At 38.2% G+C, this 27,398-nt stretch overlaps 1 protein-coding gene across 1 annotated transcript; it reads right to left on the bottom strand.

Annotated features, from left to right (window-relative positions):
• Positions 1-6,264: 6,264 nt before the first annotated feature.
• LOC148106430 (homeodomain-interacting protein kinase 1-like) lies at positions 6,265-7,398 on the bottom strand. The gene has a single exon (XM_087844771.1). It carries the CDS (start codon positions 7,396-7,398, stop codon positions 6,265-6,267), a length of 1,134 nt encoding a protein of 377 aa, XP_087700897.1.
• Between the last annotated feature and the right edge of the window lie 20,000 nt (positions 7,399-27,398).

The following is a 27,398-nucleotide window of genomic DNA, read 5'->3' on the forward strand; positions in this document are numbered from 1 at the left end:
TTTCCGATCTGACTTTTTCAAAATAAAAGCCAAATTTGAGCCTGATAGAAATAGTTTCGTATTCCCATTAAAAAGACTTTGCAAACAGATTTTATGTTTTACTCTGCTTTAACAGGCTAATTGCTAATCTTTGGCTTCTGTTGTTAAAAAGTGAATACTGTAAATCGTTATTATTGTATTCTCTTCTTTCATTAAGTGAACATTTGCTCTAAGCTTTACTTTTACTTTGAAAGGCTTCAGCTCCAACCGGAAGAGTCATTAAGCGCCACAACTTCCTTAGTTGTGTCCCAATTCAGGGTCTGTGTCCCAATTCAGGGTCTGCACGCTTGAAGTACGCGCACTACGCATACTACGTACGGTGCGTACGAGAAGTGCGGAAGTGAGAGGCCTGTGAAATGGGACGGTCTAGCCTCCGTCGCGCTGTTCAGGTTGCCTAGCAACCATGATACTAACCGCGAGAAACGTTATATTCAGCTTTGTTTGACAGAAATGAAGGAGAAAAAATGTTTTGTTGGTCATTCATTCTTGTCATGACATCACTTTGATTAGTTGAGTATCTGAGGCTGAGACCACAGGACTGTAAAACATGATTGTTGGGCTTCATTTCTGTACTGAACAGTCACTTCAAGATTAGTTAGTAAATAACAATTAGCTAATGTTGTTCATGAGACCAAAATCATCTCACTGTGGTAATGTAAATATAATATGGCCAATATTATATGTATTGTCAGATTATTATGATATATATATATATATATATATATATATATATATATATATATATATATATATGTGTGTGTGTGTGTGTGTGTGTGTGTGTGTGTGTGTGTGTGTGTATAGACTAAAGATGTCAGACTAAAGACATATGCCCAGTTTGTTCCTGTTTTTTTTTCTATTAAACTGGGGCTTATTCCATATATATACACTAGTACTTTCTAATAATTAAAATGTTATTACACAAAAATTCTGTGTTTTTGTTTTTGTTTGTTTTGTTTTTTTGCATTTAAAAAACCCAGCACATTAAAAAACCCACACTTACACAGGAATTACATTCTTCAAAGCCAACCATTTTTGGACAGTTTCAATATTTTCTTTTTGGTGAACTGGTGTTGATTTTTGGTAAATGTCTGCAACCTTATTTTTTTAATCTTAGTAAGACCATTAATTATTTTAAAATTAATTACATCTATAACTCCTTTTTCTACAGTTTTTACCATATATCGTTTGCCAATGAGATATCACTTATTGTTTCAAATTAAATTATAAAGAATTTGATTTATCTTTTTAAAGTTTCTGTTTGATACAGCTAAAATCCATGCTAGGTAAACAAGTCATTGGATTCCTTCCATCTTTATCAAAATTCTTCCAGAAATTGAGATACATTTCTGAAACCAGCCATTTATTTTTTTTTAATTCTTTTGTAAAACAGAATGAACATTATTACTTTCCATATCACTATGATTTTACAGACAGTTACCCCTAAATATTCAAGCAGAACATTATGAATAAAGCTTAGCTTGTTATCATGGATTGTTAGAATCACATATTTTTTCAAATTTAAATAAAAACCAAATGCTTCAAAAGGCATTTCCCAAAGTTAATTTTCCTTATAGCAGAATCAACTTCTTCAATTCTCAATTTGAGTCAATTAAGTCAAATTTCTTGTTCAGATCTAAATCAATCTGGCAGATGAATCATTTTACATTTTTAAACAGTTCTTGGAATGAGACACTGAAAATTAAAAAGAGTATTGGTTTTAACTAAATGTACATAATTTATCAGTTATTACTTTTGGTTCTTTGGGGTTGCATTCTTTCTAATTTACTGTAATAGGAACAATTTTGTTTGTGTTTTTTCCCCTTTTCTCCATCATCTTCAATCCACTTTACTCTGGAATGAATTAATGCACCCTGAGGTTTTATTAATACAACTCATCTAATTTTGATTGTAGATAGGTTCCTCCTTATGAGTATCTGACATCAAAGTGATTTTACAAAAGATATTGATGTCATTTAGAAGGGGTTTTTTTGTTTTCTTTGGCTTTTACTTGTTCTCCTGCCATAGTCAGTGGAGTATTCTCTCACTTTATACTGAAAATATTTGAATTTCCATCCATAAGAATGAAATTCACCTATTTCTTTAATTGAACATCAGATTTTTTTCCCACAGCGATGCAATACTCCCATCATTTAGAAAATTTATTTTGAAATTCAAATGTTCTAGTCAAAACCTTAATTCTGCTTCAGGTTTTGAACTGACAGTGACCACACAGTGATGAGTAGTGGGAGCTGTAGAGATATTGCCTTATGAAACATATTTTAAACAAGAGGACTAAAAGAGCCCGACTCCACCTGAAGGGAAAAGACTTTAGTAAAACTGACTTTTTATTCTGATGTCAGCATTGTTAATATAGAAATAGTATAGTATTATTTATATTTTTGTGTCATTATGAAGTCATATAATGTTGTTTTGGGAAAAAAAAAACATGTTAAAGAATGTTCTTATGTCACTCAATGACTAATATATTGATTTAAAGTTTGGAGATAATCAAATGGAAACTAAAACTTTCTCCTACTTCATGTGACCCCTGACATTTTAGCTATGACCCTGAGGAATTACTTACTGGCTAAAATCTTTGGCTTCTATAAGCTCTAAGAGTTTAAAGATATATATATATATATATATATATATATATATATATATATATATATATATATATATATATATATATATATATATATATAAAAATTTTGCTACACTTTATCACATTAATGTGACATCATCAGGCATTGTATAGCAAAAAAAATAAAGTGTGTTGTAAAGCTGTCTCCCTGCCCTTTCATAAGATATATTACTTGATATAGTTTCTTTAATTTTCCCAAGGTTAACTTTGCCCTTGCTAACAATAAAGTTAAACGTCAAATGTTTAACCCGTCTAGGTAATCATGTCCCCCCGAGGCCCAGTTTAATTGTTGTGGAGTTTGAATATCATCCATTAAAAAAAAAGTGGGTATAGAATGTTTTTTTTACTGATTTTCACATTTGATGTGAAATTTGGTGAGTTATTCCCCTTCACCCCAACCGGTCGCACCAGATGGCCGCCCCTCCCTGAGCCTGGTTCTTCCTGTTAAAAGGGAGTTTTCCCTTCTCAATCTCACCAAAGTGCTTGCTCATGGGGTTCATATATTTGTTGAGTTTTCTCTGTTTTCTTTGTATTATTGTAGGGCCTTTATCTTATAATATAAAGTGCCTTGAGGCCACTGTTTTGATTTGGCGCCATATAAATTACATTTGCTTGAGCTGTTATTATTACAAAATTTGAATATGTCATCTACAAAAAGTGAGTCTGCTAGAATAAAATTCTAACATTGGACCTGTTTGAATTTTAGAGATGAAGAGATGAGTTTGAAAAGATGAAGTTTGTGCTTCAGTCATGCAGTGAGTGTTGTTGCTCATAAGAGGCTTATTATTATCATTATTATTATCATTGTGAAACAGATCATATAAATCTCTGGATGTTAGAAGACAGCTAATAATATTTGGTGTTCTTTAGATCAAAAAACAAGATTTACATAATAGCAGTCGGCAAATTCTACAAGTCTGTTGATTATTCAGCATTTACTTCACTATAGTGGTGCACAGTTCTTAACACTTTCTAAGCATACTAGTATACCCTCTGCAGTGATTGCTTCACTTGACGCCACAACGTCATCACACAGCCATTTCTATTTTACCTGCTGCAATATTCTCCTGAATAATAGGTGTCGCCACTCAGACAATACCACCACATAAGTGCTGATATAGGAAGAGAAGAACTCAAGACCCCCTATTGCTTGCTCATAGGGGGTCATATGATTGTTGGGTTTTTCTCTGTATCTATGAAGCGCCTTGAGGCGACTTTTGTTGTGATTTGGCACTATATAAATAAAATTGAATTGAATTGAATTACGGATAAAGTGGATGAAGATGGATGGATGGATGGATGAATTGAATTGAAGAAGAAGCACACTTTGCAGGTTTGTGGGGGGGTTTGTGTTTTTTTTTTCTTTTCCCTGAAATCCTCAAGTTTTCAAACAGTTGCAGCATCTCCCTCTGTCCATCTGTATATTTCTGAGCCTCTGTACTGGAATATCATTAAAATAGCTGACAAATCTGTTTTCAACCCAAAAGGTTGATTCTGTTCATCTGGAGATTCATCCAAGTGACTTCTTCAGACTGAAGAAGTCTCCGGAGTCTGCACTTTGGGTGCTTCATCTCACCATCACTAGTGTGCAGGCAGGAGTGGTGAAATGGAGCACCCAAAGTGCAGACTCCGGAGACAAACGTGAACTCAAACAACTTTAATGCTGAACTCAAATAGATATGTTAGGGGTGCAACGATACTCGTATCGATATTGAACTGTTCGATACAGTGCTTTCGGTTCGGTACGCATATGTATCGAACAATACAAAAGTTTTAATTTACTTTATCAACTTTTCTTCTGACGATGCTGTCTGTGTTGAGAGCTCAGTGGATCTGCGTTCGACTACTCCGCCTAGACTGCACTGTCGAGCGCAGATCCACTGAGCGCAGCGCAAGCTAGCAAGACAGAAGCTAAGCTCGTTGCAACATGGCAAATTGAACCTCCTCCACCCTCATTCAGATCTGGCCTTTTTTGGTCTTCATGTGAAGTATGACCCTGAAGGTAAGCGCGTCATGGACAAAAGTAAAACAGTATTCGGATGTGCCACACAATGCTCAATTACATGGGTGGGAACTACTGCATTAGCGCAGTTTGCTCGTTAACGTGTTGATGCCGTCCAGCCCCGCGCACGGGGTGATCCGCGGTAGCTCGTTAACGGAGATTTACCATGTTGTGGCGTTAACGTCATTTCAGATTAACACTGACAGCACTAGTGGGAACACATGACTGCACATTTACTCCGACATCATCCTAGTGCAAAGACAAGAGGAAGCAGACAAAAACAACAAGCACACATGCTACAAACTTTACCCGAGTCATTTAGACAGCCGTTAGCACATGATTCTCCTTATGGGGACCTGGTATGTTTAATATGCTGCTGAGAATATACCCCCGAAGAAGCATATAGTATAGCTTTTATTTTGGAAAGAGCCATTTCTCTGTAATAAACTCTCTTTTCCAAAGATGAGTGATTTCTTGATCAGATAGATTTATTATTTTATCCCTTTGTTGTTTCAGCAACATTAAATTAAAAAACTGTACATTTGAGTTAAAAAATATATTTATAATTTTAATACATGGCAAATTAAAAAAGCATTAACATTTTTTTGTATCGAAAAAATATCGAACCGTGACACCAAAGTATCGAACCGAACCAAACCGTGAATTTTGTGTATCGATGCATCCCTATTTAATGTATATATTTTTTTGCTCTTATTTATGAAGTACCTGTTATCCAGTACTGATAAAAAATTACTTTATTTATTAATTTTAGGGTTTGTTTCGTTTTTTGTGCTACATTACACAACATCAAAATAGCCTTGTCAAAAATGGCAATAGCGTTGGCATTTTTGTTATTTGTGTTTTGTAATTTTTATAAAAAACCTAGAAAAAACTTCTCTTTATCATTGATATATTGCGAGGCGCTGTAGACACCCAAGTTTGTAATAGTGTAGATTTTTCAAAACAATACCCTGATAGCATCTACTGAAACTCTCTGTGAAGCTTATATCTCAATGACCTTTACTTCAAGGTCAGAGGTCAACTTTTCTGAAAATCAGAGGAGTTTCACATTTATAACACAGGTATGTCTACTAGGAGGCTGAAGGGTAGCACTATATATTTATAAACAATCAAAAACAACAATTATTACACAATTTATTTCCAATTTGTATCAAATTTATTTCTGTAAACATGGTGTTTTAGGTCTGATTGAAGGATTGATGTGATGGTAAGGAGTCCACTGCTCCGCTCTGAATATTGGTAGGCTTTCTTTTTTTATTTTAAATTTTCACAGGAATTGCTAGTTCCCCTAGAGTTTTGGCCACTCCAACAATCAGACGATTCCCTATGAGCAAGCATTTATCGACAGTGGGAAGGAAAAACTCCCTTTAAAAAGGAAGAAACCTTCGACAGAACCAGGCTCAGGAAGGGACAGTCATCTGCCACAACTGGTTGGGGTGGGGGGAGTGAAAATTTGAAAAAAGAAAAAGCCAAAGTGGTCATTATTGGAGCAGCCTATTTAAATTTTCCAGTGTAATTTGCTGTTAATATCCTTTTCCAACACCAGTTTGTGTCTTTATCACTTTTGTCCAGGGTGGAAGATGCCATGCTGGAGATTGATTCTGTATGGTTTTTCATTGTCGATACATGGGAACCTGTTAGAGAGGCCAGGGCTGAAAAAGGGATGCCGGAGAACCTGATAGGGTGTTATCCGCTGGTGTGCATCCAAGGCCAACATGTCTTTAATTAGGCTGACAAATAAGCTTTGGCCATCTTCTGGTCCTCGTCTAAACATCATTATTTGTTTGAGGTCATCGAGACGTGTCAGTTTTATGTATCTTGTCTCCAAAGATTCATATCCTGTCTCGTATTTAAATTGTTGGGTGGTCTTGAATGTCCAGCGCTGTTGGTTGTAGTTGTAGTTATCGTTTGTGAAATAGTCTTCAGTGTACACGCCAGAGTCTAGAACATGATCTGGTGGCTGACCCTGAGTCTCTATGATGAATTTTAAAACATCATAATATTTTTTTCCAGGGTAGAGTGGCACCCCTGTAACAAGCTCAACAGCCACCAGCCCCAGAGACCACATGTCACTTGCTTCGTTATAAGGAAGGCCAAGCATAACCTCAGGTGCACTATAACCAACCGTCCCCACACGATCACCAGGCATCACTGTAGACGCAGGACATGCGAGGCCAAAGTCTATAAGTTTGACTTTGATTGGAGACTCATGGTGGTTTACAACCATGATGTTTCCAGGTTTGAGGTCAGCGTGCACTATTCCCACAGAACCCAGGTGGGACAGAGCATTTGTGAGTTGACCTAAAATTGGCCTGACTTCGCTTATGGGGAAACCCTGGTTTTTCCGGTCCCGTATGTAGTTCCACAGGCATTGATCTAGGAGTTCAAACTTTAGGCAAACCCGCTCTCCGTCGTGGAAAAAGCCGTTCCATTGAACAATGTTGGCGGCATCTGGATCCAACCTTCGCAGCTGCTCCAGGATGAAAATTTCTAGTTTCGCCTGTTGCAGAATATCAGGGCGACTCTTGTTCACTTTAATAGCCACAGCTCGGTTGGTCTTGGTATCACGACATTTGGCTACAATACCAAAGCCCCCTTCTCCGAGGAAAGCCTCTACCTTGTAGTGGTTTCCCAAAATGCTCCCTTTAACTATTTTAAGCTTATTTGAGCTGAAGGATGGGTTAGCTGACATGGTGAAATGTGTCGGCTTGGTCAGTGAATTGCTAAGTAACGCGAAATTCTTTCAAAACTCTCCAAAAGGGTTTGCTTACTGTCAGGTCAAGGTCCGTTGAGCAGCAAAATTTAACAGAGCAAAGCTCCTACTTAAGGGTTTTTTCTCTCAGCAAGATGATGACATAACAAAGGATCAAAGGCATTCTATTTTGGATCAAAGGCATTCTATTTTGGATCAAAGGCGTTCTATTTTGGATCAAAAGCATTCTATTTTTTCAGTTGAAACACTGAAAAAAAATAATGTTTCAACAGGGCAGGCTGTATTTTCTGCTGCAACATCTCAACAGGAAATAATAAGATAAAGACCAGGAGATCACAGGAGATATGAGCAGGACAGACGGAACAATTGACGGGAAAAGTGTGGACTTTATAACAGTTTTTAAATTGTGTTGATAGGCCTTGTAAAACCAGAGTTGTGATAAAAAGAAATGCAATGTTTGGTTTTCTTTCTGAATACTATCGTTGTTTATATTTACTGCGGGAAAAAACGGTAAAAACGGCGTTTTATAAGAAAAAAAGCTTGAAAGCCCCTCTCCCCCGCTGCCCCTTTCCTATTCGTCCAAAAAAGTACCATGTCGGCCAATCAAAAAATGATATGGCAACTTGGCATCTAGTTGTTAAGAAACGGGGGGAAGTTTTAGGAGTGACGGTGGTGTTTTGAGATGTGAGAGATTTGAGATGTTTAGCGCAAATCTTGTGTAGTTAGTGTGTAGTGTAGTCAATAGTTTTGTTGTGTGTGTCAGAACAATGAGGCGACTGCTGAATGTTACAAGTGTTACAGCAGTGATACATCTCCTGTTGTCAGGCCTGCAGGTATCAGGCTGTTGTTCTCCTTTATCTCATAGTGGACAGAAATTATTTTTTGGAGTGGCACAAATAATTTGTGTGGCATCAAATTTGATGCAGAACAGCTGATTGTTCTGTAAATAGTTTGAAATGTTTATTTAAAAATGCATTGGCTGCATTTAAAAAAAAATAGCTGCAAAAAACGTTGTTGTTTGCTAAACTCAGTTACTTTTTTGAAGAAGTAACTATATAATTAATTGCCCAACACTGGTCATTATATACTGCTTTTTGCAGAAAGAGAGTTACAGGACTCTCTCCCAGACCACAGACTCATACTCATAATACAAGTCAGAGCTTTATAAAAAGAAAAAAGAAAGAAAGTGTGTTTTCGAAATTGGAGTTTAAGTTATTTTTACTTCCAATAGTCTTAACATGTCAATGACTAGATTTTTTTTTCATTTTCATTGTAAGTGGGCTAAAGTAGTTAATTAAAGGTAGTCTAACATAAATGTAACTGCTGTAATTTGATTTGATTTTAATAAACCATGTAACTTGGATGGATTTGATGCTGGCATCACCACAGTGCACACGTCTGATGTCGCTCACAGTGGTCCAAGGGATCGCTCAGGGAGTTTGTGTGTTCGCTCAGACACATGAAAAATTAGAGGGAACATTGGTGGTGACCATGGTTGCCATTTAGAAGTCGGCCATCTTGGATACAACTTTTGTTTTTTCAATCCGGTCGTTAAGTCTGACGCAGTGTTGCCAACTTAGCGATTTTGTCGCTATATTTAGCGAGTTTTCAGACCCCCTTAGCGACTTTTTTTCTAAAAAGCGAATAGCGACAATTCTGGCGACTTTTTCTGGTGTTATTGGAGACTTATTTATGACGTCTTTTTGACGTGAAAGCGTGTATCACTCTTACTCTCAACAAGCAGCGGGTGCTGCCGTGGGCACCTCGCCCGTGCCAAAGCGCTCACGGGCGGAGGATAGTCCTCCCCCAGCTGCTATCAGGACAGGAGATGTTCACACCTGTGCATCCGAACTGCAAATGAATCGCGCATGAGCGAAGCCGCTGCTCCCGCACTGACTGTAACGCAGTCAGTTCTTCTTTTACTGTTATGCTGTTTTGTGGATCAGGTTTAAAACACACACACACACACACACAGTAACTCCACCAGAGTGCCTATTTCAGGTCACTTTTGCCGGTCCAAGCCCAGATAAAGGAGCAGGGTTGGAATTGTGACATTACAAAAAACAATTATTGCTAAAATAAATTTAACTCGTAGTTCTAAATAAACTCTAAATGCATTTAGGACGTTTTTTACTCACTTTATGTCTCTTCCACGATGTTATTTCTCTCTCCAACAATGTAGGTTACAATTACATTAGCATGACCAATTATGCAAATTAGGCGATGACGTCATTTAGCGACTTCTAGCGACTTTTAGGACAGCCAATAGCGATTTTTCTTACTGAGGAGTTGGCAACACTGGTCTGACGTCACTAGCCGTGTCTGGGCCTAAACTCCGCTGCAGGTCCATATATCAAACGATCACTATGGCATTACTGAGAGTTGAAAAACTGTCTAAAGTCTTTCATCTTTAATAAAATAATCAGCGTTCTGCTCTACCAGGTGTAACAATTGAGTTTAACATCCATGCATCCATTAAAACGGAATTTATGACATTTAACGGAGTTAGAAGTTAGCAGGAAGTTAGCTCGCTAGCTTCTATCTAAATAAAAATATAGCATGTCCTGACTGCGGGGTTTTGGAAACAAATTAAAACGTACAGCTTTGTTATCACTTCCAACATAAATGAAGACAGAAAACTAAACAGCAGCGACGTTTGTAGGGTTACTGAAGTTTGGCTAGCTGGTATATAATGATGTGCTACGTGACCGCTAGCGACACAGCTATGTTAGCATAATATAAACTTTTTTTCCACTCGATAAAACTTAACGTGAGTGTTCTCGGTGGTCAGGAACAAATGTAATTGCATGGCAGGATGCTGTAAAAGGACCAAACTTCAGCCAGGAGAACAACTGAGATAATCCATCCACAATACGAGATTAGTCATTCATATACTGCTGCATGGGCTGGGCTGTAGTTACATCCTAAGGTTTTAAAAACTGAGCTTAACCTCTTAATCCCCAACGCCCCCTGATACGGGGGCAAAAAGCAGGAGATCAGGTAGGCTTGGGGCTTAAGAGGTTAAATAAATGATTAGCGGTGATAAAAGCCGAGGAAGGTCAACAGTGATCACTGACTGTTGTAGGAGCTTTTTGAGATTAAATAGAAGAAAATACATAACATTAAACATGTTAACAACACAAAAGCCATATTAAACGCAGACTACTTTAGGCCCGGAAGTAGGATTCGTCACGTCATCACTTAACGACCGGATTGGAAGAGGGCCATGTGACACATCAAACGTATTGGTAATGTCACAAGAACAACAATTGAGCCTGATGAAAAACTTGTTCCAATCTAGTAAGCGGAGTTTACTTTGACTAATATTTTGACTCAATATGCAATTACAGAAGACACAACTTTATATTATTCTGTGTCATTCCCCAAGGAAACAAAATCAGGGTATTAAAAGGAAAGTGTTTGGTTTTTTTGAAGAAAGGTAAGCAGGCAAGCAGAAGACGAGAGATTAAGAATGATTTAGCTTTGAGCAGCTGTAAAAGGCACTGAGCCAGTGTCAGATCAGTAACAGTATATCTAGATGACCTAGCACAACACTGTGACACACCAATGCCCCTGGACACGTGTGGCCCTTAATTTTAGAAACAGCCAGAGAGCATGAAGCAGCAGCAGGTCCCTCTGCAAATGAGCTGCAAGATGTGAGCTCATATAATGGCAACCAAAGGTTTTTCCAAGCAATCATTTACACCAATGACAGTTTCATCTGAAAACTGAGCAACACTAACGTTAAGTAGTGTTAGGCTTCACTTCAGCCAATTTTGGACCAGAAGTCTTCAACCAGGATGCCTTGAAGTAAGCATTTTGAGGAAGCCAGTGCACTTCAGGCTGATGACATAGCATTTTAAAATTCTTCAATAACACTGCTTCTTAATTTAAAAAAAATGATGCATTTATTTAGCTTTTGCTAGTGACAATACATCATTAGCCAGCACACCAGCATACCTGTGTATACCATCATGAATGTTTTCACGGATTACAAAACCACCCAGTATATCCACAAGACCGTTAGACTGCTGTATAATATTTCAAAACATATAAGAAACACTAACAGAAAATGGCTGTTACATTTTATGTCATTGCACATACAGTATCATAACCCACTTGTAATCTAATACATTTTAATATGCTGCTATTAGTCCTATTCAACCGAGGTGCTGTAATTACAGTGTTACAGTTTCATACACACAAATACATGTGGCCACTTACTTAAAACTTTTACAATTATCAATGCAATTACGTTATTTACCATTATTATAGGGTGCCTGATGATCTGGTTTGACCTCCGTTGTGTTGTTAGCAGGTTGAGAGGCTAATATCAGTCCTGCATGCTTCTTAGAGAGGGTCTGTCAGTGTAGCAGATAGTGAGCAAAAAGATGTAATACAGCGTGATGGAAGTGAAGAGAGATGTGAAAATGAAGACTGCCCTGAGGCTGATGGGAAGGAAGAAGCGAAGGCAGAGTTTGTTAGAAAAGTGATACAAAGCTAAGATTGCATTTTTAGGCTTTTTTTTTATACCATGGGAATCATAAATACTTCAACAAAATGAAGCAAATAATGCACGCTTAAGCTTGATACTCGAAGCAAAAATAATTGTAGACTACTACATGCTGAAAAATTTGGGTCGAAATGTGAAATTTAAAAATGCACACACTCCTGGATAACAAGGGCAGCTCTGGCTTAGGAGAAAGAGTGTGCTGTTTGTCAATCTGAAGGTCGGTGGAACCACTGCTCTGCCCCATTTTAGGAGTCAAATACTCCGGTTGAAATACTACTTCTGTTGCTAAATTTTAAATCTACAGGATATTTGACTGCATTCCATATCAGTATAGATAGACACATATACTAGATCTTGTTTTGCTCTAAACAGGACAAGAAAAACCCATGAATATTAATATTTGAACCACACAGCAGAAGAAACAAGAATGAGGTGTTTTAACACAATGTCCAAAATGAAATCACTAAGGCCACTGCTTGAAAGGAGCATAGTTACAATCGGCAGTATTAAAGCTTCTCTTAAAACCCACTGTTAATTTTCACATATAATGCACACAATGTGGCATTTGTCGTTGAAAACAGTAGGTGGCAGCAAATAATCATGGATGTTGGTTCAATGGCTGGCAGCAGCAGTGTAAACTTGTGCTGTCACGTAGCTTGTGGACACATGTCCTTGGGCTAAATGATGGTAACGATTACCATAATTCATTGATTTTTTATCATTTCAATGAACTCACATACAGTAGGAATAGGCTACAAGAAAAATCACAGGATAACAACCCAAACACCACCAGTGGTTATATCTGCATGTCAAAAAGGTGTGTAAATATCTCACACAGCATGCTTTTCTCAGACTATGCCCTCTTTCTCTGTCTCATAACAGCAGCCTTCACTCAACTACAGGATGCTCAGCTGGTCTGTTAAGTCTAGTCTTGAGTCAATAATACCGTTCCTTAGATGTCTTGAGAGTCGTTGAACTGTATTATATGCATCAGTGCTTTATTTGGTTTGATTAGGCTGTGACGGATATGACGGGGATACCAAGCGCTGAAAGGTCACAAGCTGATTCAGACAAGTGACTTACAAATAGAGATCTAAATAGAGTAGTTGTGTAACAGTGTAACAATTCTAAGGCACTGTATCACATTTTTGGGCTTTTACATCACCGCCTAATTAGGCAGCGCTTCCTCCTCATCCACATTTTTCTTTCTCCACCCACATGTTCACTGCTAGCACACTGTCCGAGTGCAGGTGTTTTTCTAACGTAAGCCCCAGTTTGCAGTATTAGTACGACACTGCTGAGGGAGTTTAAAGCATACTTGACTACCAGACTTTGTGTCAAACCCAGTGTCTTCCTGCTGTCATTGTTCTCCTGTTCTACAGTTGCGAGCTTGCTCAGTCGCTGGAAAATTGCTGTAAGTGACTGTGTTTTTTTGTTGGTGTTATATTTTCTGCTACAGTGCACAGCAAGCCACTTTGCTGGTGCATGACTGTTAGCCACTGAGTTGTTAAGCTATGCCCACGGACTAAATCCTCCTCCGTGAACACACAGGTAGTTATTGTGTAGCGTGATTCAGCCTTTACAGCACATCCGTCAGTGGGTGTCCGATCTCACATTGTGCTTGTTTTTGCTCAGGGTTTGGAGGGAGTGAAATTTCTTGTTGTAGAAGATTTAATATTCACAAAATAGCTTGCTTCCCAGAGCCCTGCCAGCTGGGGAGATTTCCACTATTTATTAGCCGGTGCAGAGATCTAAAGAAGAAATCAATCTAGTCAGCCTAGGACAAATTATCCTATCCAGCTTGACAATAACAGGAAAAATACAGGGAAACCATAATATAAAACACACAGAGTTAAGACTTTGATTTTAACTGAGATTAAATTTCTGAGAGTCTGCAAACATTTATAATCCAATCAAGTTCACTTGTGGACCATCGGGAGCTGATTTTTCATACAAATAAAGATTGGTACACAAAAAATAAATAAAGGAGTTTTAGGAAAATTAAGATCCAGCTTGCTAAGTTATGAAAGTTTTTCTCATGACCTGAATGAAAGACATTTAAAAAAAATGGTCAAACTGTTATATGTTCAGTTAAGCTCAGCTAAAATCATATGAAAAAGAACCGGACCGACACAATTCCTGCAAAAATTGAAGTACATCATTACTGCTTTCAAAGGGATTAAGAGGGGAAGTAGGAGTCAGGTGAGGCCATTTTCATCTATTTATATAGCGCCAAATCACAACAACAGTTGCCTCAAGGTGCTTCATATTGTAAGGTGGACCCTACAATAATACATACAGAGAAAAACCCAACAATCATATGAGCCGCTATGAGAAAGTGGGGAGGAAAAACTCCCTTTTAACAGGAAGAAACCTCCAGCAGAACCAGGCTCAGGGAGGCCATCTGCTGCAACTGGTTAGGGTGAGAGAAGGAAGACAGGATAAAACACGTTGTGCAAGACAGACAGAGATTAATAACAAGTATTATTCAACACAGAGAGTTCTCTTAATACATAGTGAGTGAGAAAGGTGACTGAAGAAGAAATACCCAATGCATTATGGGAATCCCCCAGCAGCCTACACCTATTGCAGCATAACTAAGGGAGGATTCAAGGTCACCAGCCCTAACCATATGTTTTAGCAAAAAGGAAAGTATTAAGCCTAATCTTAAGAGTGCAGATAGTGTCTGTCTCCCGAATCCAAACTGGAAGCTGGTTCCACAGAAGAGGGGCCTGAAAACTGAAGGCTCTCCCTCCCATTCTACTTTTAAATACTCTAAGAACAACAAGTAAGCCTGTAGTGCAAGAACAAAGTGTTCGAATGGGGTGATATGGTACTACATGGTCATTAAGATAAGATTGGACTGATTATACAAGACCATGCATGTGAGGAGCAGGATTTTGAATTCTTCTTCTTGTCCTTAGCGGGCGACCAGCGGCGGTGGTCTGCCGCGCAACCAGTACGCTGCTGTAGGTGCCGCAGGTTCTCTTGCTTGACCAACGATTATCTTCCACGCTTTTTGATCTAAGGCGATGGTTCTTGCCTGCTCGAGGTCAAGTCGAAGGGCCTTCAAATCATCCTGGATTTGTTTCATCCATGTCTTCTTTGGTGCATTTCAATGCACCCTCCAATCGGTGGGGCGGGTCAATCAGAGTAGGCCCTGGGGGTAGCGGCTCGGGTCCATTCGACAAATGTGGGCAAACCAACGGAGTCGGCGGCGCTGGATTAGGTCGCCGATCGTCGGTTGGCTGCCGCAGCTGGTGAGGATGGTGTCATTCGAATGACGGTCGCGAAGGGAAACGCCGAGAATGCATCTAAGGCAACGCATTTGGAAAACTTCGAGCTTGCTCAGGTTGTGTTTGAGCATTGTCCACGTCTCTGCGCCGTAAAGTAGAATGGGCAGGATCAGGGTTCGGTAAAGGCGGATCTTTGTCGCCAATGAGATGTTGTTCTTCTTCCAGACGCACCAGCGCAGGGAAGCGAATGCTGCCGCCGCCTGCCCAATTCTGGAGCATATCTCCACTGATGATGCCACTTTCTTCTCCTCGATGAGGGACCCCAAATATTGAAATTGTTGGACTTGTTTGATCTGCACCCCGTCGAGGTAGATGATCGTTGGTGAGCCGTCGGTGGTCAGGACTTTGGTCTTCTCGGCGTTAACCTTGAGGCCGTACAGTTTGGAGTGCCGGGCGATGTCATAGAGGATGTGAGTTGCCTCAGTGTCGTCTTCGGCAAAAATGGCGCTATCGTCAGCAAACATTAGATCAGTGATAAATCAATCGGTCGAGGCTTGGACTCCGCGGTGGCCCTTGAATGCTTTGCGCATTATCGCATCGATGACGATGTTGAACAACAGCGGTGACACCACATCGCCCTGCCGGACCCCTGTCATGATGGGGAATTCTTCGGACACTTCGTCATGAATACGTACCTGGCTGGTCGAGCCATTGTAGGCGGTTTGTAGTAGCTCGATGATCTTCACGGGTATGTGTTCGGCTGCCAAAGCCCTCCACAAGGCTGGCCGGTCGATGCAATCAAATGCAGACTTGAAATCAATGAAGATGATGATTGATGATGATGAGGATTTTGAATTCAATTCTGGATTTAACAGGGAGCCAATGAAGGGAAGCCAGTATAGGAGAAATATGCTCTTTTGGATCAACTGAAGGCTTTTTTATGGGGGTTTTAGGACATCTGGATAATAACAAATTACAAAAATAAAACAAATTGTGCAAATGGAAGAAAGCAGTCCTACATATATATTTGTTTAATATGTGTTCAACATATTAAATATGTGTTCAACACCTCTGTATGATACTTATCATACAGAGTGACTCAAATATGAGGGTATCTAGGTCATGCAAAAGGACAATGAATCACAGCAGAAAATCTACAACAGAACAGAATCAAGATGTTGCAATGCCTAATAAACTGAAGAAACATTGTAAATAAGATTCAGCTAAAATTCCTGCATAATGATGTGAGAGGCTGATAAAGTCATATAGAAAGTAATTACTTCAAGTTATTGGTGCCAAAGTTGGTTCTACACACTACTGAATCATTTGACATACTTCATTTGATAATATGCAACATGAGCAACATGACAGTAGTTTACCAGGAAATGGGATGGGCAAATACCTTTTCATTCCTCTATGCATAAAATCCAAACAGCTTTGGAACAGATTTGTGTAGATGCCTTTCCAGTCATCAAAACTCCTAGATACCTCAGTTTTAAAACTGCCATTACATACTCCAGCTCACACAAAATTCACAGAGGAACCCGAGAGTATAGTTTTTTCCAGAGAACCATGAACTTGTCTGTATTATACCAAGTATTACAAGGTGCCATCTTGAAGATATGACATTGTGCATACCCTCCAGATGGACCCTTTTACCACAGGAAGCAAACTGTGGCTATGCATTGTAATACAATATCCAACAGCTTAAAGATATACGTGATTTATATTGAGTTAATTTTGTATATTGCAATTAGAAGGACAATATTACACTTCTTTTTCTTGTATAAAGTTTAAAGCTCTTTCTGTAAATCACTGAGTCTGTTGTGATGCAAAAATTAGCTTGCATGGGTTACAGGTTATGCTGGGTTACATGAATAATGCCACTGGGATATGGTTACTTAGCAGCAAGTAAAATACCATCAGTCATACCACATCCTGACTCCTACATGCAAGCATCAAGGTCATAATTTATGGATGTTTTTTTCCCTCATTCTTTTCATTAAATGTTAAGAGTGTCATTCAACAAACATCTGTGATGACGATGGCCACTCAAGAAAGACATAAACTCCCATCATCTAAATGCCCCTCAGTTACATTTTACTCTAGGTCACTGGAACGCTCCATATAAGGGAAAATGCTGTATGTATAATAGCATGGGGGGAAAATGAAGGCATGATGACCAAAAAATGTGAATATTGAGGAAAAACAGGCAATATATGTACTGCATATACGTGTTTCTGCTATAACTGAATTAAACAATTGATGTGCTATTAAAGCAAAGAGCAACAACAGACCTTTAAACAGATCACCAATCTGTAGAACAATCTAAAACTTCAGAACTGCAACAATTTAGAATTCTTTTAAAAGTGATAAATAATTAAAAAAAAACAAAGACACCATATCCATAAGATTCTGTAATACAGGATAGCCGTACTGTCTGGTTAAACGAAATGTCGGGCCAAGTGACAATGTTTCTGTCTTCCTAATGAATCTTCACACAAGTAAGCTTAATGGATACTAGACTGGTGGGGGTGAGGTGTGCGGTACAGTCCACAGGGAAGCTTAATTTCAAACACATATAATCCTCCCTTTTGGACGTGAGTTAGTTTCTCAGCTATACTGCTTTTACTACTGTGATCTCCTTGGGCTTGTAACAACCTCTGCTGTCTCACTATGGAGAAAAAAAATAAGAAGAGTAAGCGGCCCTTCTTAAAAATTCTTTCCGGGTAATTTTACTGTTATAGTACACGAAAAATAAAATATTACATTTGGACAAAATTCATAAATGTGTAACACTGAGTTATAAAAAAAACCAATACACGTGTCCAAGGTTTTGAATGATGTGTACGTGTGTATTCTGCTTTTATTTACAATACGTAAACTCTGAAAAAGTACAGCTTGTGCCTCCGTATACTGGTTCCAGGTAGGATACATTTTCACACGCAATGTTAACACTAAGCAGTCAAATATTTATTTCCCGTCAGTCGGGGATGCCAATAAACACCTTTTACCATTTGCTCATCTATAAGCCCCGGTAATAGACTGGCAACTCATCCCACCTTTCCCCTTATATCAGTTGGATTAGTTTCAAACTCTCTTGTGATCCAGAATTGGATAGCTGGTTAAGAAAACAGATGGATGGATGTTTGAATTTATGTTGCTGAAGCTTGCCAGGAGTTCTTCGTGAGGACATTGTCTGCCGAGTGGGTCTAAAGCCAGTCTCAGATGTGACAAGTGACGTGAGAGGCATTCGCTTGGAGGGGCACTACTTTGGTCACCAAAGCACATAAACCATCCCAACCTTGCAAGACTTTTAGAGCCCAGAATGGAGGACATCCACCTCGAGAGCTAAGACCATAAAACATGAATGAGCTATCCTCTCAGAATTAAATAGCACCATAGAGCTATTAAGGATCCTTTTAACTATTCAGTATACAGCAACCTGTCCATCATCCTCTCAGCTTGATAAAATGAAATACATGCATATGTCCTATTTATCACTGTGACATGTTTGGGTTTTCTCAGTAGGCTGTCAGGCTCCAAACTGCTGTCGTCAGAGACCAAGGCGAGTGTGATGACTCATCCCTTCCTGGAAAACATAATGTGAAGAAGCATGATGACAACGGTGCTGCCATTTTGTTCCGAAACACCTCCTGCTCCATCTGTTTTCTCCTATTCATTCAGGTGGAGGATAGGAGAATCATATCCCAGTGTACTTTGGGTGACACTAACCCCCTTCAGGCAGGCCACATGTCAAACAACATAACAAAAGCTCAGACAGCACAAACAAATCAACTCGTAACTATAGGCAACTTGCAGTTTCACCTTTCCTTGCAATGGAAGTCCAAGGATGAGGAAAAAAGTGAAGCAAAACCACACGGAAAGCAACAAAATTCACACAGACTTTCTTATTTTAGCTAAACCTTTTATCGCCATGCTCCTCTGTTCAGTGCTGTTCTGTATGTTTTTTTTTTTAAATTTCATAAACCTGTTAAACATTTAACTTGCATTTGTATGTATGAAATGATGCAATACAAACAAACCTGAACTTGAACTCCTCATACCTTTCAGTTTTTTTTATGTTGACCTGCAGTCTGCCAGCTAATCCCTCTGTGTCATTTTTATTTTGACTTACAGTTCCTGACTTTTTACGCTCCTCATTTGCCAAAGGTAATTTATATATTTTACAGCCCAAATTGTCTTACATGTAAGGCACATGTTCATCTGGAGTCATATAACAAAGAAAGCAAAGAATATATGCATTTTATAAAGTTATGTCCAGTTTTCATGACATCTTTCTGGCTCAGCTAATTGTTAGTAGCACAGTCAAAGTTACAAGGTTAGTCAAGTCAAGGTTACATGAAGCTAAATTGGTTTTTGTACTTTAGACTTAGATTTCCACTCACTTGTATGGCAGTCCAAGCGCTTGGTTACTTATCTCGCTTGTTTAGAATTATTCTCATACAAGCCTAAAATGTGCTCTTAGTGGTGAGAATGAGCGATTTGTGCTAGATCAATAAAAGGACTCCTGTGTAGCAAATCACCGGTTTGCTCTCTGTTGGATTTGTTCATCATCAAACCTTTCTTTTCTTTGGCTATATTATTTTTGTTTTGTTTTTTTCATTGCTTAACTAGTTTGTCAACATTCTTTATTTTTTATTGCAATAATGTTAATCTTCTATTATTATTTATTTATTTATTTATTCAGTTTTATAAATGGCTGTTTTGCAATAGTACCTTAATCACATCAATTCCCAACCGCACAGGATGGCAGAAACTAAGCCATTTGTGATGACTGCAGAATTATTCCAACTGCATGAAAAAAATAGTCGTATAAATAAATCAATTACATCATATTTCTGTTTTTTTTTTTGCTTCTTAACTATAAAGCTACCAATTCTCATTAAAAACATACAAACCTATATCTTGAACTTAAAATGTGCTTTTAGTTCTTGCAAGAAATCCAAACAAGTTGACAAGTCATCACACCATAAAAATCAACTTGAAATGTGGCAAAGAAAACCACAAAAAACATCCCCGTAGTGAAGTGAAAGCATCAAGCATCAAACGGAAACAAACACAATGACTCATCTATAGAATAAAATGGATTTCTGTCAGCATTTTCTTTCATCACAAAACTTCACTTTTATGATCTTTCTTTCTTATTACACAAACAAGCTATTGTTGTATATTCAGTACGCTATAAAAGAAGAAGGAAAAATAAATACACAAATCTAAAATACAGGGTGGGCCATTTTTATGGATACACCGTAATAAAATAGGAATTGAAAAAAACAAAAGTTGTATCCAAGATGGCCGACTTCTAAATGGCCACCATGGTCACCACCCATCTTGAGGAGTTTGTGCCACAAACAGGACTTTAATATCACCAACCATTCCCATGTTATTACGGTGTATCCATATAAATGGCCCACCCTGTATATTACAAATACAGCTGCTGTAGAACAGCGGGCAGTGAAACAGCAGAGCAGCTATGAGCGGTGGACACAGCAGAACGCTTTACACATGCAGTATGTAGTAAAATCTGAAGTAAATTAGGCACAAACAGTAAAAGGAAAAGATTTCTACTGTAACACAGGTCAAATGCAGTGCCACACAAAATAAATGCTTTATTTAATTCAGTCAAAAGAGGTCTTAAGTGGACTGGCTCATCTTTGACTCATTTTTACTTATTAGTTTTTCTTGTCAAGATTTTATTTTGTTAGCCACATAAACACCGTTACCACTTTGTCACATGCTTTCAAATGTTATTTAAAATGTCAAAATTGTAAGATTCAAGATTGATAATAATAATATAGATATAAATACATTGGGTTCATTGGGCTTTGTTCAAGAACAACAGAATAAGACAATAAAGTGAAGTCAAGTGTAAAAAAAATGCAATGACTTGATCCCAAAAGCAGTTGTTATTTTGGGAGGATTTCAGGTGGAACTTGATTTAAATCAAGCTACAATTAAGTCCATGATGGGAATCATGAAAGGGGGTACGTCTAATATTGGAGGCTATTCAGTACGTTAAGCTGTAAATACTTGATCAACTTTGTATGTGTATTTTCTTGCATCATTCCATCCCTCAAAATCAGTCAGTGAGGAAAATGACTCATCAGCGTAAAAAAAAAAAAAAAAAGATTAAATAAGTGGGGCAGCTGTGCATATGCGTGTACACACAATTACTGTGTGTGCCTGTGTGTGTAGCAGTGGGGTGCGATAGGGAGGTAGGGCAGACTGGTTTTTTTAAAAAAGCCATATTTTCCACTCTCTTGCGGCCCAGCCGGTGTTTCTGCTGACATAGTGAAATATTGATGTGGAATAAATTCCCATCTAATTAGAGTGGCTGAATTAATCGGGAAGCGTTTAATTAGCAGAGTTTTCGTTTCAGTTGAGGGGAGGTTTTGATCTAAGCCATATGGCTTCTCCCTCTGATGTGCTGTGGTTCATAGGCTTATAAATATGAACTACTTTTGTTAGAAGCTTCAATGAAAATGAGTTTTGTGGTGACACAGGGTAAACTGTGTAATAAACACAGGTATAATGGGATAATTGTAATGGCTGTTTAAATGGTATATCTGTTTTGTTGCTCCGAAAACTGACATGAATTGTGGAAAATTAATGCACTGCCACCTCTTGCACTGCTCATTTAAATTTATATAAAAATACACAGATGTCATATTTGATATTAACTTTTGAGGAATTTACATAAACAGCAATTTAATACAGGCTTTAATTTTAGATTTACTTGTTATTTATCAAAATGTAAGAGTTAAAAGCCACACTAACAACTGCTTGAGGATGTACTCACATAGTAACAGTGTTGCCTTCTATATTACCCACCGTGAAACTACCTTCCAGGGTTTTTCCTACGTAGAGGAATTTTTGGCCAAAGAATAATAAGCCAGAGCCAAAATAAAACCACGTGCATACTAATTTTTGAACCAGCATTGTTTGTTTTATTTTCATTTATTTATGTATGTTTGTTTGGTCAGTTATGTACATATTTGCACATCTGTGTAACTGTCAGGAAGATAAGTGTGTTAATGTGCACACTTCTCACCCTCAGTGGTAACCAAGCCAGGAAAATCTGCCTGCATGCTGATGTTAGAAGTTACAGTACCAAGAAAAAATATTTGCCCCTTTCCACGTTCCTTAGCTTTTTGCGTAATTGTTGCATTTATTATATTTTCAATATTTAAACAAAATTTGATATTAGATGAAGATAACCAGAGTAAATACAAAATGCAGTTTTTAAACTATTACATTTACTAAGGGGAACAAAACTAGAAAAATGCCTGGCCCTAGTAATTGCCACCCCTAGTTAAATGATAAATTAAGTGTGATTAGCCACATGTTTTTGGAAAGCGAAGTTCAATTCCACTAGCTGCACCAACTCCTAATTACTGCCCTAATAGAACCTGCCTGACATAATGAAGTAGGTTAAACTATTTCAAAAAGCAACACATGTCATTAACTTTGGAAATAGGTGATTAACAAAGTCATTGGCAATGATCAGTCTGGAAAGACTTATAAAGCAATTTCTAAAGTTTATGGACTTGATAAGAGCCGTTATTCCACAAAATCCATGAAAATCTGAAATAGTGGTGAATCTTCCAAGGAGTGGCTGACTAAACAACATTAGCCCAAGACACATTAATGACAAAAAACTTGAGTTTTTTGGAAGTTTTGAGTGCTGCGACGTCTGGTGTATATCTAACACGAACTAAAAGAAAAATCTGGCGCTGCTATGCTGCTTCAGGACTACTTGCTGTAATTGATGGAACCAAGAATTTTACTGTCTTCAAGAAAATCCTGAAGATGAATCACAAGTTGTCCTGAATATGTTTGTTATGCTGGGCAATGATCAGAAACATCAAGTGGACCTCTGAGTGGCAAAAAGAAGAAAAAAAAAGTTTTGTAGTGGCCTAGTGAAAGTCTGTGCTATAGTATGACCTTAGACAGGCAACAACATGCAACACGTAATGCATTTTGAAACAATTCTGCATGGAAGTGGGCCACATTTCCTCCACAGCAATGTGAAAGACTCACTGCCTGTTACCTCAAATGCTTAATTGCTGTTCTTGCTGCAAAGGGTGGCACAGCAAATTATTAGTTTTAGGGGGCAATTACTGTTTCACATAGGCCCGGTTAGGTTTGGAGAGCTAAACCACCCTAGATGAAAATAGATTCAGAGTATGATGTTTTTAGAGTTTTTAGGGAAAAAATAACATCAGTGATACATGTTATGGCTAATGGGCAGCACAGTGGCACGGCGGTTAGCACTGTTGCCGCACAGCAAGAGGGTCTTGAGTCATCAGGGTCTTGAGTCCATCATCAGGCCAGGGTCTTTCTGTGTGGAGTTTGCATGTTCTCCCCGTGTTTGCGTGGGTTCCCTCTGGTTACTCTGGCTTCCTCCCACCATCCAAAGACATGCAGTTAGTGGGGATAGGTTAATTGGTTCATGTGTGAATGCGGGAGTCAATGTGACTGCGAATGATTGCCTGTCCCTGTGTGTTATCCCTGTGGCAGACTGGCGACCTGTCCAGGGTGTACCCCGCCTCTCGCCCTATGACAGCTGGGATAAGCTCCCGCGACCCAGAAAAGGATAAGCGGAAGCGAATGGATGGATGCTATGGCTATCCATCTAACATTTGAGATATCTTAATTAATATCTATATGAGCTAATGTGTTAGGGCATATTCTCATAGTTTAGAAGAATGTATGAGTACTGAACTGTATGTTAAACATCTGTGGCCTTCACTGTTAAAAAAAACCATCCTAAAAAAACGGTAATATTCCGGCAGCTGGGGCGCCAAAATACGACCGTGAAATAACAGAAAATAACTCCCCATAAAATACGGTTATTTCCAGTAATGAAAATACAATTAGTTGCGCTAATTTGACATGGGATCTCGCCTTTTTCAAGTGCCGCTAAACATTAAATTAGGAACATGTTAATGTGATTAGACAATGAAATCATCTATAAATAGGAAAAAAAAACATCTTAAAAAAACAGTAATATTCCGGCAGCTGGGGCGCCAAAATACGACCGTAAAATAAAAGAAAATAACTTTCTCATGAAAATACAGTCATTTTCAGTAATGAAAATAGAGTTTGTTGCGCTAATTTTACATGGGATTCTGCCTTTTCCAAGTGCTTTTAGACATTAAATTAGGAACATTTTAACGCGATCAAACAATGAAATTACCTATAAACAAGGTCAATGAATGTGGCAATATGAATCATAATACGTAAATGTACAGAAATATACAGTTAACAGTTGGTTTAAATAATAATGGATTGCACGCCCTGGGACAGACTGACAGAGGCAAGGCTGCCATATTGCACCATCGGCCCCTCTGGCCATCGCCAGTAGGCGGTGAGTGAAGTATCTTGACAACGGACACAACAACGGAGAGTGTCCGAGCCGGGGGCGCGAACCGGCAACCTTCTGATCACAAGGCGAACTTCAAACTCTTGAGCCACGATCGCCCTAACTAGCAATGATAATAATACTTATATGATGTAACACAAGCTTATAGGGATCATGTTATATACTTTTCCATAGCATTACAGAATTCAACAGTTCAATCTTTCAAATAACGGACAGATATTTGTGAAATCATGATACATTTGTGAATCTGTATCTAAATATGCATATGTACAGACAGATACATTTAATAATCATGAAAATTATGTTTTATTACATTACAGTGATTTAACGTTAATTTACATTCAAAATGTGAAGTCAAAGTCTATTTACGTAACTTTAATGATATTCTAGAGGAACAGAACATTACTGTAAAATGAACAGTAAAATACCTTCATATTAGGGTTTTTTCCTACGGCTTGTTGTTAGTTCACATTCATTGGCCGATGCTTAGCGTCATGTTATTTATATTAATTGCATTTCCTACCTCTACATTTCTTTTTCAAAACATATAATTAGCACAGTGTGGCCGTGCGATGTCTTACATTGTGGCATGCAGAGAAATCTTAACAAAGAAGTTCACAGAGAAATATTGAGCTTATTATTCAACCCCAAGCTGGTAAGCGGAGCTCTTAATTGAAACACTTGCCGATGCGTCAATGTGCCTCAAAGTTCAACAACAGCACAACAGAAGTCACTCATGGTACAGCACTCGCTCTACAAAACAACAACTGTCAGTGACTCTGCACCACGGCGTAAACACAACATTCAAGATAACAGTTAAAAGTAACGTAACCATAAACAATAAAACAAGAACATCTAAACAGCAGCACATGTCCCAACGCATGATGGGAGAGAACTAGCTGTTCCCCCAACACGCCACAATATGTTTTTTTATATACAATATATTTTCACTTGTTACCTCTGAATATATCCTATTGAATTATAGGTGACACGAAATTTTCAGCAAAATTATAATTCAAATACTCCTTTAATTATTGATTATTCTCATTAATTTTCGATCATTTTATATATTTTTCCATAGTATTACATTTGACTTTAACAGATCATTCTGTCACATAACAGACAGAAATTCGTGAAATTATGATACCTTTCTGGATGTATTTTTACATTTTTACATGTATTTTAAATATGCATATGTACAAAAAAATATATTAAAAAAACAAGTAAATTGTGTTTTATTACATTTACAGTGATGTTATGTTATTTTACATTTGACGTGTCAGATCACAGTCTACTTATGTAAATGTAATGATATTCTAGAAAAACAGTACACAACTGTAAAATACACAGTAAAATAATTTGACATTACTATTTTTTGGAACAGTGTTCTTTATCTTTTTTATTTATCTTTTTTCTGACTAAATCATGTGTGAACATTTGAGTTTTGAGCTGGTTCCCAACACTGAAGTAAATCAGCAGCAGGTGTTTATCTCACACTTCCTTTTTCTCTTTGCATTCTTGTGTTGTTGTTTTTTTTAAATTCCTTCTTTTTTGATAAAGCTATCTTTTGATTGCCATTTTGTAAAACAGAAGTAGGTTACTCTTTGTTCTGTTTTTCATTTATTCCCCACTCTTCAGTGGAGTACCATACTGTTGGGATGCAATAGGCACCTTAGTTAACACACTCTTACAGTTTTTTCTGATTGCTTAAGCACATTTTTTGTAACTATTGGCTATTTTTTCAAAACTCTACACACAAATAAGAAAACCTGTCACCCAATTATCAAAACATTGTAGTTCACTTGCAAAAGCGAACACAGCTAGATTAACTCTTCACACCTTCGTAAAAATGGTGTTTTCGTATCAAACAGTACACACAAGCCATCATCTACTAAGCACACAATGCGCCAACTGCACACTGATGGTATGAATACAAAACACATCTGGCTTTTGCTTTCTCTGTGTACAAATGTCAATTTGAGGTCACACTTTTGTCATAGTGTCATGTAAACATACAAGGATCCAAACTTCAAGTATTGGTGTTTATTCACACTCATCAAAACCAAGACAAAGTCAGAACACAAAATAGGAATTTCACAAAAAAAAGGAAAAAAAAAGACAATCAGCCTACATCATGTCGTCTTTCTGGGTCCGGCCACAAAATTTCGTCCACATCGCATGCAATATCCTCCAGTCCAAGGCACCGGGGAAAATATCTCCTTGAATTCCGTATCCAGGCCTGACATGATGCCTGGTCAATATCTCCACATGCCTCCTCCATTGCCTGTAAAAGGGCTACCTGTTGATGAGGATGACGGTCGTACACTTTCCAGCGCCAGGCAGAGAAGAACTCCTCGATGGGAGTGGAGAGTATGGAGGGAGGTTGAGTGCCATGAAGGATGGGTGGTCTGTAAACCAGTTGCGGACCAAAGCAGCCCTATGGAAACTAACATTGTCCCATATGATGACATATCGGGTCTGCTCTGGTCTCTGAACAGTGAGCATGTCATGCAAGGTGTCCAGGAATGCAATAATGTGTGCAGTGTTGTATGGGCCTATGGTTGCATGATGGTGAACAACACCATTTTGGCTTATAGCTGCACACATGGTTATGTTACCACCACGTTGTCCTGGGACATTGATGATGGCACGGTGTCCAATAATGTTCCTGCCACGTCTCCTGGTTTTACTGAGGTTAAAACCGGCCTCATCTACAAAAAGTAGCTCATGTCCCGTTGCATCTGCTTCTAGTTCCATCACTCTCTGGACAAGACAAAACAAATGCAACACATCAGGCCCATGCACAGCACTACAGTATGCA

The sequence above is a fragment of the Neolamprologus brichardi genome, chromosome 1 (assembly GCF_056152115.1).
Source record: "Neolamprologus brichardi isolate AB-2024 chromosome 1, ASM5615211v1, whole genome shotgun sequence".
Classification (NCBI taxonomy): domain Eukaryota; kingdom Metazoa; phylum Chordata; class Actinopteri; order Cichliformes; family Cichlidae; genus Neolamprologus; species Neolamprologus brichardi.

What these genes read in the sequence shown, in the direction of transcription:
- LOC148106430 (XM_087844771.1), bottom strand. Translation starts at nt 7,398, where the DNA reads ATGTCAGCTAACCCATCCTTCAGCTCAAATAAGCTTAAAATAGTTAAA.